General features: G+C 37.9%; 1 protein-coding gene across 1 annotated transcript in view; it reads right to left on the bottom strand.

Moving 5' to 3' along the window:
• Positions 1–18,177, bottom strand: part of LOC103559934 (zinc finger protein 420) — a 58,248-nt gene that overhangs the window by 19,763 nt on the left and 20,308 nt on the right. The window contains exons 5-6 of the mRNA XM_070559514.1: positions 16,300–17,654; positions 1,627–1,984 (exon numbers count right to left, since the gene is read on the bottom strand). Of these exons, the coding sequence (XP_070415615.1) occupies positions 1,627–1,984; positions 16,300–17,654 (1,713 nt within the window). The remainder of the gene's footprint in view (positions 1–1,626; positions 1,985–16,299; positions 17,655–18,177) is intronic.

Below are 18,177 nucleotides of genomic sequence, written 5' to 3'. Positions count from 1 at the left end.
AGTATATATAATAAAGCACTAAAGTAGCAAATAAACCTTTACCTGAAGTCAGCTACATCACTGAAGGTGAAGAATATTACCTACTCTTCTTCCCAGAATTAAAGAAAATTCTCTTCTGCTCTTCCTTTTTTCTTCCATAAAAAGTGTGAGTTCTCAGCCCTGCTTTTTCTTATAACACTAACTACTAAATTTCAAAGTTTCATGTTAATAGGTACTTCCTCTTGATTAGCAACAATTTACGAAACGGGGCTACATGGATGGTATGAAGTAAATGGGACAAAATTCTCATAATTTTTGGATCCGAGTGATAAGGAAAAACATGGAATTACAACATAAGCACACCAATTAAATCTGTGGAGCACTTATCACATGGCAAGCATTATCTGAGAACTTTACATATATTAATTCATCTACTCAAAGCAACCCCACACAGAGGTTCTATCATCACCCTCCTTTCACTGATGAAGAAACTGTGACACAAAGAAATAAAATAAATTGCCCCAAATTCACCTAACTCTAAGTGGCAGGTGTAGGATTAGAATCCTGGTAATTCAGCTCCATACCCCATACTACTGCCACTACACTAAACTGCTTCTCATAAGACCACATAAATATGTGGCCTGAAACAAACTCGCTGTTAGAAACTTCAAACCACTTCTCAAATTTCTACTAAGGTCTTCCCTTCCCACCCCTGTCAACACAGATCTCTCTGTTAGAAACCCTACCACATTTTCACTTCTTAAAAGCCTCAAAAGCAGAAGACTCTGTCACCAACCAAACCACCTCCTTAATCTTCTCAACAAATCACGGCCTAAAATAAAGCTCTGCAGGCGGCCTCCCTTCAGGAGGTTTAGGCGGAGACCACCCAAATGATGAGACAGCAGCGGCCCCCAGGAGGGATTCAATGATCAGGCGAACACCCACTGGAGGGGGGCTACCCTCAGCGCCCCCACCGCTCACCGGGAAGGAAGGGCAAAGCACCAGGTCAAGGATAGGGTATTTCCGAGGTTAAAGCCTAACCAGCTCAAGGGCACCTGGAACAAGCCTGCATAGTCCGACAAAGTCAGATTTATTGACTCGAGAGAGAGAGGAAATTCCACAGGAGCGTTTGGAATGCGATGGAGGAGAGGGAGAAGAAAAGCTCTTTTGTAAAAGGCTAAGTTCCAAGAGAAGGATTTTGAGGAGGAGCTCAAAAGGGAAGCGGGGAACAATTCTGGAATAGTTCCTGTTTCTGAGGAGAAACTGGGATTAACTGGAGACAGTGCTATCATGAAGCGAGGATGGTTTAGCAATTGGGTATCCCCAGCACCAAAAACAGCAAAGTGGGTTGGAGCATCACTGGTAAGACAGCTGCTACTCTCAAAGAAGGAGTCGCTATGGCATCTTACAACTGCTGCATGACCTGGGGAGACATAATATTTTCTATTAACTTTGCAGCTGGCTTTGTCTCTTCTCGCCCAGCCTGATTAATAGCAGGGATGCTTTTTAACTGTTCAGTCCTAGCTGATTTTCACGCTTTCACAGGGAAAGCAAATGTTCTCATGCCCCGAAAAATAAAAATTGTATCTCACGGGCCAAAGAGGAAACACAATCTTCCTAAAGACCAGCGAGATTGGGGACGCAGACCGAAATCTCCAGACATGGAGCCTCCCGGGAGCCCAGCTGGCCCGGCTGACTCAGGACACGCCCCCGCTCCCACCGTCCACACACAGAACCCGAAAGGAGCAAGAGGGGGCCTGGGGGGAAGCTGGCCCTTCCCGGGATGAGAGAGAAAGGCCAGAGGACAAAGGCCAGCTCCGGCATCTATCCCCAGGTCCACGGCAGCTCCCTCGCGAGGGCGCTCTGGTGAGGCCGTGCTCCCGAGATCTGCAGCGGTTCTTTCCCACACTGCGTCTTTTTGTTGGGGGCCTTCACAGACATCTAACTCGGAGCCATTCCGGGCCGCGGGGTTTGTGCGGCCCTGAAGCGCGGGGTCAGAGGACGCCTCGGGGCACCCAGTGCCCAGTCACCGTCACAAGCTCCACAGTGCCTGCAAACCGGTTCACTCGGAGGCCCGCACCACCCCCGCGCCGCCCCCGCGCCCATTTCCTCAATGCACGCGACCAACTCACCTCTCGGAGCCGACACCAGCAAGGAAGCCGGAAGGAAACTGGTCCCAGAGGCCTGTGGGAAATGTAGTCTGCAGTAGAGAGGGCCTAGTCAATGCCCCAACGGGCTGCGCGGAGTGCGCAAGCGCGGGAGCTAGGGCTCTGGGCTTGAAGATGATCTGGCGAGGGAGGGGCTCCCGGGACCTGAACAAAGGGCGGTCTGCGAGCGCTGGTATGTGATTGTCGCTGAGGAAGCCCTACCAGAGCTTAGAAAGAACTCTTGGCATCAACAGGCGCCCAATATACGTACTAGGCACACAGCAGGTGTTCAGTATATATATCCAAGTAGAATGTGGGTACTCAATAAACATATGCTCCAAACCCTACGGCACCTGGAGCTGCACTTTAGGCGGCTGGCGCTCTGGCTCTCTCCCTCCCTCCCTCCTTGCGGATTTTTCCTCTTTCCGTCATGCAGTTATGAACGTATTGTTTTATAAAAGTCTATTAGGTTAAGGTGGTTGATAGTGTTACTCAGATGTTCTTTATCCCTACTGATTTTTAAAAATCTAGTTCTGGTAATTACTGAGAGGTGTGTCTATTTCTGTTCTCCGTTTAGTTCTATCAGGTTTTTGCTTCAAGTATTTTCAAGCTCCGTTAAGCACGTGCATTTATAATTGTTTGCCTTCCTAATGAGGAGGATTGGAGAGTGAATATTAGGAAGAATATCTTCAGAAGCCTTTCTCAGAGGAGTGATAATGGGTTTGTCCTGTCCTGGGTTTGTTCAGGAAGGAAACGGGATAAGCCCACTGGGGACTACAGTGCGGCATCTTCTCCATCTCACATTCTATGATATATTATTTAATAGATGGAAGAATTTGTTCTTCTAAGAATATAAAACTTTAGAAGTCATTTGAAAATGGCTGGGCCAATCTTAAGTCTCGTTTTGCAAACAGTAGAATATATGTGAAGTAGGAGTTAGGTGGAAACTACGATTATGGGTTTGTCTATTTCTCCGTTTAGTTTGCTGACTTTTTGCTTCCTGTTTCATATATATATATATATGTTGTATACACATTTATGATTGTGTGTCCCCCATGAATTGACTGTTCTATTATGAAACATTTCTCTATGTCTCTTGTCTTAACATCTGTTTTGTCTAAAATTATAGTCAGTCTAGTTTTCTTATCCTTTCTGTTTGGATGGTTTATTTTTCCATATTTTTTCCTTGAACCTATCTGATTTTATATTTAATATACATTTCTAGTCGATATCTTGTAGTTTGGGTTTCATATTTTTTATCCAATATGACAGTTTTTGGCTTTTCATTAAAATATAAAGTTTGTTTATATTTATGCAATTATTAGTTTGGTTGGATTTATGTTTACTATATTGTTAGTTTCTATTTGCCGCATTTTTTATTAACTATTTCTCCTTTCCTGCTTTTTTTGGGCAGGTTGATCAATTTTTTCTGATGTATTTGAATTCTTCTGTTGGCTCTTCAGCTGTACCTTTATGCATCTTGTTAGAGGTTGCTCTAAGGATTAAAATATGCATCCTTTTTTTTCTTTAAGATTTTATTTTTCCTTTTTCTCCCCAAAGGCCCCCTGGCACATAGTTGTATATTTCTAGTTGTGGGTGCTTCTAGTTGTGGGTGCTTCTAGTTGTGGCATGCAGGACACCGCCCCATCGTGGCCTGACTAGCAGCGCCATGTCCGCACCTGGGATTCGAACCTGCGAAACCCTGAGCCCCCGAAACGAAGTGCGCAAACTCAACCACTCGGCCACAAGGCTGGCCCCTAAAATATGCATCCTAATTTAACATGGTTCTACTTAGAATTAACACTGTACCGCTCCATGTAAAACATAAGAACTTTGTAACAATATCCTTTCACTTACACTCCTTATTCGTTTTCCTACTGTTGTCATACATTCAGCTACATATATTATAAATCCCACCACACAGTGTTGCATTATTTTGCTTTAAAGTCATATATTTTAATAACATTTATAGAAAACATATTTTATATATACCCACATATTTACCATTTCTGATGCTCTTCCTTTCTTCCTGTTTGTCTGTATTTTCATGTAATGTCAACTCCCTCCAACTGAAGAACGTCCATTAGCACTTTTTATACTGCAATTCTGCTAGTTATGATCTAACTTTTCATTTACCTGAAAATATCTTTATTTCATCTTCAATTTAAAAGGATATTTCTTCTGGAGATAGAATTCTTAGTTGACATTTTTTTATTTAGTGCTTTGAAGATATTATTCCATTGTCTTTTGGCTTCTGTTGTTTCTGAGTAGGAATCATTCATATTTTTGTTTCCCAATATGTTATATGTTGTTTTTCTCTGTCTGATTACAAGATTTTCTTTTTATCAAATTTGAGAGATTTTGGTAGTTTTGGTCATAGTTTTTGTTCTACCACATTCTGTCAATCCTCTCATTCTAGGACTCTATTTAGAAGTACAGGGGCTGGACCCATGGGCAAGTGGTTAAGTTCAGGGGCTCCACTTCGGCGGCCCAGGGTTTTCCAGGTTTGGATCTTGGGCACAGACATGGCACTGCTCATCAAGCCATGCTGAGGTGGCGTCCCACATGCCACAACTAGAAGGACCCACAACTAAAAATATACAACTATGTACCAGGGGGTTTTGGGGAGAAAAAGGGAAAAAACAAAAAAAATTAAAAATATTAGAAGTACAATATGTCACTTAATAGTATTGTTCCTTAAGTACCTTTGCTCTTTTTTTCAATCTTTTTCCTTTTTGTACTTCAGATTGGATAATTATTAGTGATCTATCATGGAGATCACTGACCCTTTCTTTTGATTCCTCTCATCTGCTCTTATGCTCATTCTGTCAAATTTTCATTTCAGTTTTTTAAGTTATAAAACTCTCATTCCCAGTTCTCTTTTATACTTTGCATTTTTCTTCTGAGGTTCCTGTCCACTTATTCATTACGACCATACTTTCCATTAATGTAATAAACATATTTATGTTACCTTCTAATTCCAGTATCTGGGTAATCTCAAGTTCTATTTCCATTGGTTGCTTTTTTCCTGCTTATGGATCACATTTTCCCTCTTTTTAAAATCAATATGAACTCATGTTTAGCTAATATAGTTGCTAACTCATGTTTAGTGTAAAATATATATACACACATATAGATATGTGTGTATATACTTGCGTTAGTATATGCAAATATATTTTCTAGCTGCGTCTGCTGAGAGCTGGGCAGGGAATATACAAGATGAGCTGGGAATATCAGAAAGTAAAGGAAGTGCTCAAGATACAAAATGATAGAGCTATGTCAAAGAGACACAGGAGCCAAATGAAAGAGCTCACAATGGCCAAAGTTGGAAAAGTTTGAGCAAAAGAAAAAAAGGTAACATAGTATTGTGTTATAACCCAAAGTATAAAATAAATATCCATGAGTCTATCCTGACATGAACAAATAAACAAATGGAGGAAAATGAACAAATCTCCCATGTAGGAGAATTCTGGATACTTTGTTTGGATTACCCCTCCTCAAGTAGTTGGAGCTTTACTCCCCACCCTTTAAGTGTGAGCTGTGCGTAGTGACTTCCTTCCCAAGAGTGCAGTATGGGAAGGCAGATAAAGTAAGATTACAGTGGAGAAATCTGGCAAGCACTACCCCAGCTAAGCGTTCGAGGCTAACATCATCAGTGACACTTTATGTTGCTAGCGTGTACCTTTGATATGATGTTGTGAGAGTGGCAATTAATGTGGTCTTCCTCCCCCCATATCCAACCCCCCTGTCTAACTAGGAGAAAAATATTAGTCAATTCCAACTTACGGGACATTCTATAAAATAACTGACCAGTGCTCCTCAAACTGTCAAAGACATCAAACACAAGGAAACTCTGAGAACCTGTCACAGTCTTGATGAACATAAGGAGACAGGATGACTCAATGTAATGTGGTATCCTGGATGGGATTCTGGAACAGAAGAAGGACATTAGATAAAAACAAAGGAAATTTGACTGGAGTATGGGCTTTAGTTAATAATAATGTATCAATATTGGTTTATTATTGTGACAAATCTACTGTAGTAATGTACGATCTTAAAAGGGGAAACTGGGTGCTCATTATTTGGGAACTCAACTATTTTTGCAACTTTTCCGTAAATCTAAAGCCATTCTAAAATAAAAAGTTTATTTAAAACAAAGTATGAGGCTATAGGACAAGATAACAGACACAGGAAACTTTCATTAAACCTTTTTAATTAAGAAGTAACAAGTGAAAAGTGAAATTTATTCTGATGATATTAGAGTGTTTCAAGGATCCCAATGGCAGAAAAGTGGCTCAGAAATATGGAACACAACCCTTAAAACCCAATTAAGCTTCCACATCTCCCACCCTACCTCAATTCCCACCCCCTGAAATATTAGGAAAGAAAGAGTGTGCATAAAACCAGATTAGACTTAAAAAACAAAATAATCTTCTCTCTTGGAGATTAAACACATGAATTAAATAACTCAATTGCTTGGCTGAATAGCAGACTGGAGATAGTGGAGGAGTGACTAAAAGAATAGAAAAATCGATCTTAGAGTTTCTCCCCAAACTCTGCACAAAAGAATAAAGATGGAAAACATGAGAGAAAATGACATGTAAAGGCAGTGCCTGAAATTCTAATGTCTGTCTAATAGGACTTCTAGAAGGAGAAACCAATAATAAGGAAGGAGAGGGAATAGGAAAGGAAAAGAAGACAAAAGAAGAAAATTTCTTGGAGGCAAAAAAAAGACGCAAATTTTCAAAAAATTTAAAAAGCTAAAATTTATAGTGCTCTTTCTATTTGGCAGGCCTAATTTTAAGAATGTTACATGTATTCCTTATATCAACCCCCTTATGTGGGTGCCATTTTGATCCTCATGTGATGGACACAGAGGCACAGTGAGGTGACATAATTTGCCCAACATCACAGAGCAATTAATGGAGGAGGCAGAACGCAAACCTGCTCTTTGTTAATAAAACTTATTATTTTGAAATAATTTCGAACTTACAGAAAAGTTGCAAGTATAGTACAAAGAATTCCTTATAACTTTCATATAGATTCTGCAATTGCTAACATTTATTGCACTTGCTGTATGACTATTTTTTTCTGAACAATTGGAATTTCATTCAGAAAGGTCAGTTGCACCTTTTCCTCTGAATGCTTCAGTGTTATTCATCCTAAAAACAAAGACATTCTCTTCCATAATCACAGTACAATGATGAAAATGAGAAAATTTACACTGATAACAATACTTTTATTTGATCTACAAACCTTATTCAAATTTCACGATTGTTTCAATAAAGCTTTAGAGGAAAAAAAAATTTTCTGGTCCAGGATCATACATTAAATTGTCATGTTTCTTTAGTCTCCTGTATTCTGAAATCATTCCTCAAGCTTTGTATTTCTTGACCTTGACATATTTGCAGGCCAGTTATTTTGTAGAACATTGCTCAATCTGCAGTTTTCTGTGATTTCCTTATGATTAGGTTCTGGTTATGCCCTTTGGCAGGAATATCACAGGAGTTGCTCTGTTCTTCTCAGTGCATTATAACAGGAGGTACAGCATGTCATTTTGTCTCATGCTGGTTATGTTAACTTTGATTACTTGGTTAAGGTGGTGCCTCCAGATTTCTTCACTGCAATGTTACTATTTTTCCCTTTGTGGAGAAACACTTTGATATCAGCATGGGGCTGGCCCTGTGGCCGAGTGGTTAAGTTTGCGCGCTCTGTTTCAGCAGCCCAGGGTTTCCCCGGTTCGAATCCTGGGCGCGGACATAGCACCACACATCAGGTGACACTGAGGTGGCATCCCACATACCACACCTAGAAGGACTCACAACTAAAAATACACAACTATGTACCGGGAGGCTTTGGGGAGAAAAAGGAAAAATAAAATCTTTTAAAAACAAAAATGAACTATAAATCAACACAATAATGATTAAAAAAAGAAGATATCAACATCTGTTTCTTATCAAACTTTTACCCACTAGTTTTAACATCCATTGATGATTCTTACCAGAATCAATTATTACTGTGATGGTTTATCGATGCCGATTTTCTAATTCCACCATTCTTTCTATGTCAATACGTTGGCCTTCTACTATAAAGCATGTTTCATGGATTCTTATTTCAGTCACTGGGTTACTCAATGGTTTTACTCAGTCTGTTACTATCATGACATATTTTGATGCTCAGATTGTCCCAGGTTTGGCAAGTGGGAACTCCTTCAGACTGAAACTGTGACCTTTTGACATATTTCAATCCTTTTTTGAGCACTTCCCTACTTTCTGCCCCCACAAAATGTTCCAACCCCATTTGTGTTTTCTCTACTCAGTGCTGGCATATGCTGTTTTTCCAGGGAGCCCTGTTTCCTTGGATCTGGGTGCTGGAGATTCTCATTACTACTGAGATGTCATTGCTTCTATGTCCTCTCCACTAGGAAATATATATATGTATTCATATACATATAAATATATATGTATTTGTATATAAGACAAAAATATATATGTATTTGTATATAAGACAAATATATGTATATATGTATACACAGACCTATGCAGTTCTATATTTATATATTTTTTAAAACCATGACTTTATAGTGATACCTCCAATTGCTATCCAGCACCACACGGTTCATTCTAGCCTCCTCCTTTGCATATTGCAACTTCCTTCTCCAGCAATGATAAACCTGGTTCCCATTATATTTACTCACTCCTACAATGTATTTACTTTTTTGCTTGATTCTAGTAGTTTCAGAATTGTTAATCTATATAACTGTGTAAATCAATCCTACTAACTGGGAGTTTATTTATATACAACTTTTTTTCTTAGACTGAGGGAATATGGTCAAATTGTCTTCAACAGTTGCCTGGGATAGTTCTTTTTTCCCCTTTAGTGTGGGGGAAATATTTGTTTTTGCTTATATTCCAATTTACAGCCTCTCCACTCTTTGTTGATATTTTTAAAATATGTAAAACATTAACATAGTCCCCGTAGTAAAAAATATACAAAAAGGTATTTTCAGAGAACAGTCACTTCCTCTATTCCTTCATGTACTAAATTCTCTGTATATTTGGGTCGATTTATGGACTTTCTGTTCCATTCTACTGGCCTGTTCATGCATGTTCTGTTCATCACATTATTTTGATTATACAGGTTTTTTAGTATTTTTAAATATCTGGGAGGACTAGTATCCCTTTGTAGCTTTTCTTTTTCAGTGTTAGCCTGGCTATTCTTGCAAAAAACCTGTACTGCTACCACTATGGATACCGTACATACTTCAGACGAAACAACCAACTGAATTGTCCCCCTCCAGTAATTCTCCTTCCCGGTACCTTTTCTCTTCACGGCCCTTATCAGTATGAAGTTAGGTACTCACTTGTCTGCTCCCAGAGTTTCTTGGTGATCAGGGATGTTGTCTTTAGCATTCCCACGTGTACTGTCAAAGGCTAGAGTGCTCTGGGGCACACTGAAGGTACGCATGATGCACAAGCACTTTGTGCACATTTTTTTCATTAGCTATTCTGGTGGGTGTATAGTCCTATCACATTGTGGTTTTAATTTCTCCATTTTCTTGATAATTAATGAACTTGAGCACCTTTTGATATCTTTATTGGCCATTTGGATATCCATTTTATTGAGGTGCTTATTTTTTTCCCCATTTTCTATTTGGTTGTCATTTATTGATCTGTAGTTCTTTATATATTCTGGATGAGTCTTCATGCAAAAATATATATTGTGGATATCCATTTTATTGAAGTGCTTATTTTTTTTCCCCATTTTCTATTTGGTTGTCATTTATGGATCTGTAGGAGTTCTTTATATATTCTGGATGAGTCTTCAGTCAAAAATATATATTGTGGATATCCATTTTATTGAAGTGCTTATTTTTTTTCCCCATTTTCTATTTGGTTGTCATTTATGGATCTGTAGGAGTTCTTTATATATTCTGGATGAGTCTTCAGTCAAAAATATATATTGTGGATATATTCTCCCACTCTGTGGCTTGCCCTTTCACTTTTTTTTTTTTTAAGATTTTATTTTTCCTTTCTCTCCCCAAAGCCCCCCAGTACATAGTTGTATATTCTAGTTGTGGCATGTGGGACGCCGTCTCAGCACGGCCTGATGAGCGGTGCCACGTCTGTGCCCAGGGTCCAAAGCGGCGAAACCCTGGGCCGCTGAAGCAGAGCGCGTGAACTTAACCACTTGGCCATGGGTTTCACTCGGCCCCAACCTTTCACTGTCTTAATGGTGTCTTTTGATGAAAATAGATTCTTACACTCAATATAGTAAAATTTACCATGTTTTCTCCATATGGTTAGTGCTTTTTGTGTTCCGTTTAAGAAATCTTTGCTACCTCAAGGCTAGAAAGATATTCTATGTTTTCTTTTAAAGCCTTTATCTTTTACCATTAGATCACTAATGCATCTGGAATTGATTAGTGTGTAGTGTGAGGTAAGAGCCGAGATTAATTTATCAATATGGATATGCAACTGACCCAGAGCTATTTATTGAAAAGACCACCATTTCCCAACCACACTGCAGAGAGGACCCTTTGTCATAAATCAAATGGCCACATATAAGTGTAGGTCTATTTCAGGGCTCCTTATTTTGCTTTATTGGTCTACTTGTTCCTTCTTGCACCGATACCATACTGCCTTAATGACCAAAGTACAACTTATCACAGTAACAAATTCAAGAAGAAAAATATTATATCGATGTGCCCAAATAGCATTTCAGCAGGCATTTCTATTAAAAAAGTTAAACAGAGACTGAAGGAAACAGCTGAGCCACACAAAGTCTGTTTACCTCAAACCCAGAGCAAACATTGCACCAAGGGTTTCCACTGAAGTGGGGAAAACAATTAGATGCCTGCTATCATCACTAATCTTAAACTGTTCTGGAAATTCTTTCTATTACAATAAGAATAATTAATAATCACTATAAATATTCAGAAAAAACCAAAATTATATCTATTTGCAGTTGACATAACTAACTGCCTAGAAAACCAAGGGTCTAGTAAAAAATAAATTAAAAAGATTATTGGGTAATAATGAAAGCTATGATTGCATCCATATTTAAAATTTTAATATGACAATATCACCATAAATACAGACATAAGCCACAATCTGGGAGAAGGTAAGTCCATCATTTACAATACTAAGTAAAGGATTACTATCTAGAAAATTATTTTTAAGAATCGCACAATTCTTACATGAACGTTGTTAAAAAAAGGAATATGGGCAAAAGACATGAATTGGCAAATTACAGTGTTTAGCAATAAACAGATGTGGAAAGACGCTCAACTCACTAATAACCAGAAAAATATTAAAGCACATACCAGAATTGGAGATACAATGAAATACTATTTCACTGGTTGGAGGGATTGTAAATTGGCACAATGGTGTCCTCCACTTTTATGGCAATATCTAGTGAGGTTGAAAGTGAATATAACCTATGACTGAGCAATTCCACTTTTCGATGAATACTTCAGAGAGACTCTTGCTTATGTATAGCAAGAAACACACATATCTATAAGATATTTTTCAGTGAGAAATTGTATATAATCTAAATAGTGACCAATAAAAGGTCTAAATACATATAGTATATTTATATAAAGAATAGGGCTGGGGTTTTCTCTTCTATTGAAAAGCACCATTTTAAATTTTAAAGACAGCCGGTAGCTAACAGTTGGACAGCATGACGTGAGTTGCTTTCCTTGCCACACAACCACACACCTGCCATAATGCAGACATTTCCATCCTTGAAGCCACTCCTTTTGGTTACAGCAAAACTGCCAAAGTGGAATCACATCTGCAGTAGGCATTGGGAATGGGAATTCTAGAGCGAAGTCTGAGAGACACTGGGTTAGATAAAAGGAAATCTTTTTTTTGATCGTCTTTTGATAGGCACTTAATGTGAATAATTTTTTTCCCAAGAAATACAGTATACAGAGCTCCCATGCTTGTTTGACCAGAAAATCATTTTCTTCAAGTACCATTAAGTACTATTGTTTTGTGGAACACAGTTTCAGAAATTTGGAGTTAGGGGCCGGTCGTGGCGTCCCACATATAAAGTAGAGGAAGATGGGCACAGATGTTAGCTCAGGGCCAGGCTTCCTTAGCAAAAAAAAGAGGGGGACTGGCTGTAGTTAGCTCAGGGCTAATCTTCCTCAAAAAAAGAAAAGAAAAGAAAAGAAAAAGAATACTTAAAATCTGAATACCTAATTAAACCACAACAGGTCAGGCCCCCAGATATTCCTGGCAGATCATTTTACATTTTATAATTGTTTTAATAGACTGAGTTCAATTTATAGAACTTTTTTGGAGTGTTTGCATGTATCTTAAGTAATACTGGTCCAGATTTTCCTTTTTAGGGGCTATCCTCATCTAATTTTATTATTGGGATATTGCCTTATAGAATGATCTGGCAAAAATTTTTAGAGGTTATCTCCTCTTTAAAGCTTTTTATTGCCAGCAAAACTATTGATTCTAGTTTTTAAAAATCAAGATCATAACTACATTTACATTTTTCCTTTGTTTATAGATCTATTCAGGTTTTCTATAGTATGTTGTTTTTTTTTTTAGAGATTGTTACCTGAGCTAACATCTGTTGCCAATCTTTTTTTCTTCTTCTTCTCCCCAAAGCCCCCCAGTACATAGTTGTATATTCTAGTGGTAGGTCCTTCTGGTTGTGCTATGTGGGATGCCGCCTCAGCGTGGCTTGATGGGCGGTGTCATGTCCGCGCCCAGGAACCCAATGGGGGAAACCCTGGGCCACCAAAACGGAGTGGGTGAAGTTGAGCACTTGGCCCTGGGGTCAGCCCCTCTGTAGTATCTTGAGTCAATTTTGATCATTTAGGTTTCTCTAGATAATTCATTCTCTATATTTTTATACATATTGAAATATATGTATATAGTAATACACATATAACTTAAAAAAATGTTTAATCTCCTTAATATATGTAGTGATTTCACCTTTCCCCTACATACAGCTGTAACTGAGGCATCTCTTTTTTCCTCAATAATAACTGCCAATTCTATATTCATGGTCTTTTCAAAGAGAACATCTTTGGATAAAGTCTACTGTTTTATTAACTATTCCATTAATTTCTACTTTTAGCGTATGAATTACTTCCTTCTACTTATTTTTTTTTCTAGCTTAACTTAATGCTTACGTTTTTCAACACATTTATCAATTGCCTGTTATGTGACAGGCACTGTAGGTGTGGGGACTGAGTGGTAAACAAGAGAAACACTAGTTCCTCAATCTAGGTTTTCTAAATGCATTAAGGTGATTAATTTTCTACCAAGTAGAGCTTTGGTGATTTCCTACAAATTTTTATTTGTAGGCATCACTTTATCATTTATCACTAAGTAATCTAAAATTTCCTATTTGATTTTCTACTTAAAAAAACTTTACTATGGAAATTTTAAAATATACGCAAAGGTAGTAAGAATAACACAATGAACCCTGTGTACTCATCATCAACCTTCAACACTTAGCAACATTTTGCCAATCTTTTTTCATCTATCACCCCCACCCTTTGTTTTTCTGAAGTATTATAAAGCAAATCATAGACACGCCATAATTTCACCCTTGAATACTTCAGTATAAGGACTTACACACACATACACACTCCCACACCCATGCCAGCATTGTGCCTAATCAAATGAACAATAATTGCTTTACATAATTTAACTCACTCTAGGTTTACATTTTCACAATAGTCTAAATTTTTTTCATGTATTTGTCCAAATCAGGATTGCATTGACTGTATTTTCTTATTTTCTGTATTCTTGATGGTCTGGCATTTGATGACTTGATCCTGGAAAGATTACCCCTCCGAGGGCTAGCAAATTCCTAGAGATGGCAAATGATACCCGCCTCCCCTGACCATCTCCTTTATCAAACTCATATACCAAGCCAATATTCCTCCTGCCCTAAATCACCCCAGGTACCGGACAACTAGGGCCTATCCCTATGGCTCAAAGCCCACCAAAATTATTCAAACTATCCAATCCTAAACTCACTTAGTGTACCTCCCAGTGTGGCCCATTCCTTCATAGGAAAACTCCAGTAAAGGCTCTGAACGATGCTCTGTCTTCTCCCCTCTTCTGCCTCCCCAAAAAACTAGGTGCTTCCCCATGTGGACCTGTGTGGCATGCGGTGCCTCCTATTTCTAGTGATCTCTGAGTATAAATGTCTTCCTTTATGACAACCATTCGTGTGTCTACGTGTCTAACCATATGTGATTAAAATAAAATCTCACTACATTTTAATGCAAGGATCCCAGTACATTCCATATATTGTGTTTAATTGATATGTCTTAAGTGCCTTTTAATTTGCAAGATTATCTTTTTATTTTATCTTGACATATATTGGTTAGGAAACTAGATCATTTATTATGTGGAATTTCCCACATTCTGGATTTGGTTGGTTGCTTCTTTGTGTCATTAATTTCTTTAATCCCCAAGTTTCTTGTAAACTAATTAGATTTAGAGATTAAATTATACTTCTGGATCAATATTTTGGGCAAGAATACTTCACAGGTGGTGCTGTGTACATCTTTTGCATCATATCAAGAAGCACACAGCCTGGTTGATCCAATTTTAAGATGTTTATAAATATAGATTAGGGTTCATTCTGCTCCATCTATTAAAACCTTCCTATCAATCTTTCACCCAAAGGTCTTCACATCCATTGATATCACCACCAAGATTCATTATTTAATAAATTTAAAACGTGATTTTTCAAATGCTATCATTCCTTTGACCTTTATTAGCTAGAATTCTCTAATAATAAAGAACTGTCCTTCACCAACTTTTGGTTGTCTTGAAATATAGTTCATAAAGGAACAGCAAGATAAATGCTCCATTTTCCCCCTTTATTGATCAATAAATGCCCAAATATGCTCCAGAGCTGACTAATGCATTTGGTCAGAAAAATAAGAAGCTATCAAATGCTACAGCAGTCATGACAAAAAGACACAGGAACCAACTTGAGGAAATTCCCATTGGCCAAGATAGGACAATTTGAGTATAAAAAAAGGCTACAATGGATTTAAAAAAAATTATTGCAGGAATTATAATACAGGTGATTTTAAATTTCCAAATAGTTTCTTTTTGTTACTTTTAAATTAAATTTAGACTGGGGTCAGAGAATGCAGATTGTAGAATACCTACTTTTTTATGAACAATTTTAGAAAGAATTTCTCTCTTTCATTATTTTAACACGAATAAGTTACTGAAATTCAATAAGGATAAGCATTGGTGGAGGGCATTTCTATATTCACTGTGCCCATCGTCTTTAATACGAATTTTCAAAACAGTAATTTTAAAGATGATATAATAAAACAAAATTTAGTGGCTTAAAACAAGAACCATTTTATTATATCTCATGATTTTGTAGGTCAGGAATTTAGGCAGCGGCTCAGTTAGTCGATTCTTCTGTTCTATGTGGTGTCAACTGAGGTCACTCAGTGGCATCCAGCTGGTGGCCAGTGAAACTATTTCACTCAAATGTCTGGTGTATTGGTGGGCATGTCTGGAAGACTGAGCTCAGCAGAGTGCCTCTCCCTCTCTATGTAGTCTCAGGGCCTCTCCATGTGGTCTCTTCAGCAGAGTTGCCAGACTTTTTAACATAAAGTTCAAGGTCTGAACTTGAGAGAGTATTCCAGGAGATGAAGTAAAATCTATCAGTAAAACCTGGGTCTAAAAACCGGCACGGCAGTACTTCTACTATATTCTACTGGTCAAGTCAGTCTGGCCAGATTCAAGGGGAAAGGATGTGGATGCCACCTCTTAATGGGAGGAGTCTCAATGAATGTGCAGCAATTTTTACTCTGCCACAGTATTATAGCACCATTTTATAAATGAATAAATTACAGCACAGAGCAGAGAAGCATCTTCTTCAATATAACACAAGCAGGAAAGTGATGGGATAGAGATGATGATGTGTCTTTCCCACATTCATTATATTAATAGGATTAGTTTTTAGAATGAATGTGAAGTTTACCAGGTTTGAGTGATGGTTTATCAGGTTTGAGTGATGGTGGAAGACATTAAATTAACATATTCTTTTAAGATATAAAATGTCTTATGCCAAGTCAATTACATGTATAAAGCAAAAGGGATTAATTACTATATTCACAGAGTGTTCTACAACACAGAACAGAAGGATATTCTTATATTTTAACATTATGAATTTTCAGATGATGGGTAAGGTGTGAATGTTGTCTAAAGGCCTTCTTACATTCCTTACATTCATAGGGTTTCTCACCAGAATGAATTCTCAGATGTTGAATAAGGGATGAATTAAGTCTAAAGGCCTTCCTACATTCTTTACATTCAAAGGGTTTTTCACCAGTATGAATGCTCTGATGTAGAGTAAGTTTTTGGCGCAATCTAAAGGCTTTCCCGCATTCCTTACATTTATAGGGTTTCTCACCGATATGAATACTCTGATGTTGTGTAAGTTGGGAGAGTAGTCTAAAGGCCTTCCCGCATTCCTTACAGTCATAGGGTTTAACACCAATATGAATACTCTGATGTGAAATAAGTTGTGAGTAACGACTAAAGGCCTTCCAGCATTCCTTACATTCATAAGGTTTCTCACCAGTATGAATTCTGTGATGAAGAATAAGATGATAACCACGACTAAAGGTCTTTCCACATTCCTTACATTCATAGGGTTTCTCACCAGTATGAATTCTCTGGTGGAGTGTTAGTTGTTGCCGAACTCTAAAGGCCTTCCCACATTCCTTACATTCATAGGGTTTCTCACCAGTATGAAGCTTGTGATGTACTCTAAGGCCAGAGCCACACAAAAAGGCCTTCCCACATTCTTTACATTCATAGAGTTTGTCAGCAATATTAAGCTTCTGATGTCGAGTAAGGTGTGCATACTGTCTAAAGGCCTTTCCACATTCTGTACATACATAGGGTTTCTCACCAGTATGAATCCTCTGATGGAGAGTAAGCTGTCCACGCACTCTGAAGGCCTTCCCACATTCTTTACATTCATAGGGCTTCTCACCAATATGAATTTTCTGATGTACTCTGAGGTCTGGGCCACATATGAATGATTCTCTACATTCCTTACATTCATATAGTTTTTCACCAGAATGAAGTCTCTGATGTCGAGTAAGGTGTGCAGTTTGTCTGAAGGCCATCCCACATTCCTTACATTCATAGGGTTTCTCACCAGTATGAATTCTGTGATGAAAAGTAAGTTGTTGGCGTACTCTAAATGCCTTCCCACATTCCTTACATTCATAGGGTTTCTCAACAAAATGAATTCTCTGATGTGGAGTAAGAGATGTGCGTTTCTGGTAAGAGGACACTTTTTGAGATGGAATTTTCATCTGACTGACATATCCTTCTTGTCGTTCAAATTTTCTTTTGGACTCCCAATCATTTTTTAAAATAAGGTCCTTAAGGCCATGGCTTTTAATTCTTTCCATTATCTTCCACTGGGATAAGTTTATTTCATAAATGTCATTTTCTGAAGATAACTTCTTGCTCTCATACCGGGTCTCCAAATCTGAAAGAAAATAAGAAAGCTAACATGTAGTTCCTTTTCCTAAAAGAAACAAAATTTCTACAGTAAAAATAAAAGATAACCAAAGTAACGCCCAATGAAATTCTAAAAGTATTGTTATACAATTTGAAAACAAAAAAACAAACATAAGGGAACACTAGGGAAAATGAAAGTTCACGTAAGAAAGTGAGATTGGTGATTAAGTAAACACTTTATGTCAGTGGTTCTCAAATTGAGATGTGGATCAGAATCACCAGGGAGCTTGTTACAAATACTGAGGTTTAAATATCACCAAAATCATTTGGATCAGATTCTAAAGTCCTGGGCACTCCTATATTTAATATTCTCCACACAATTCTGATGGAGATAAAAAGTGGAGAATTCATGCTTAACTTTTTTCAACAATTTCTCTTTATTCTTAGAATAAAAATCAAACTGCCTGTGGTTAAAAGGCCTCTGCTTACCTATAACACGTCTCAAACCACTGTCCTCTTTACTGCTACCTGGAGACCTCTTTTCGGATCTG

The sequence above is a fragment of the Equus przewalskii genome, chromosome 9, assembly GCF_037783145.1.
Source record: "Equus przewalskii isolate Varuska chromosome 9, EquPr2, whole genome shotgun sequence".
NCBI classification, from domain to species: domain Eukaryota; kingdom Metazoa; phylum Chordata; class Mammalia; order Perissodactyla; family Equidae; genus Equus; species Equus przewalskii.
The sequence above is the reverse complement of the archived record's forward strand: the minus strand, read 5'-3'. Positions and strand labels throughout refer to the sequence as shown.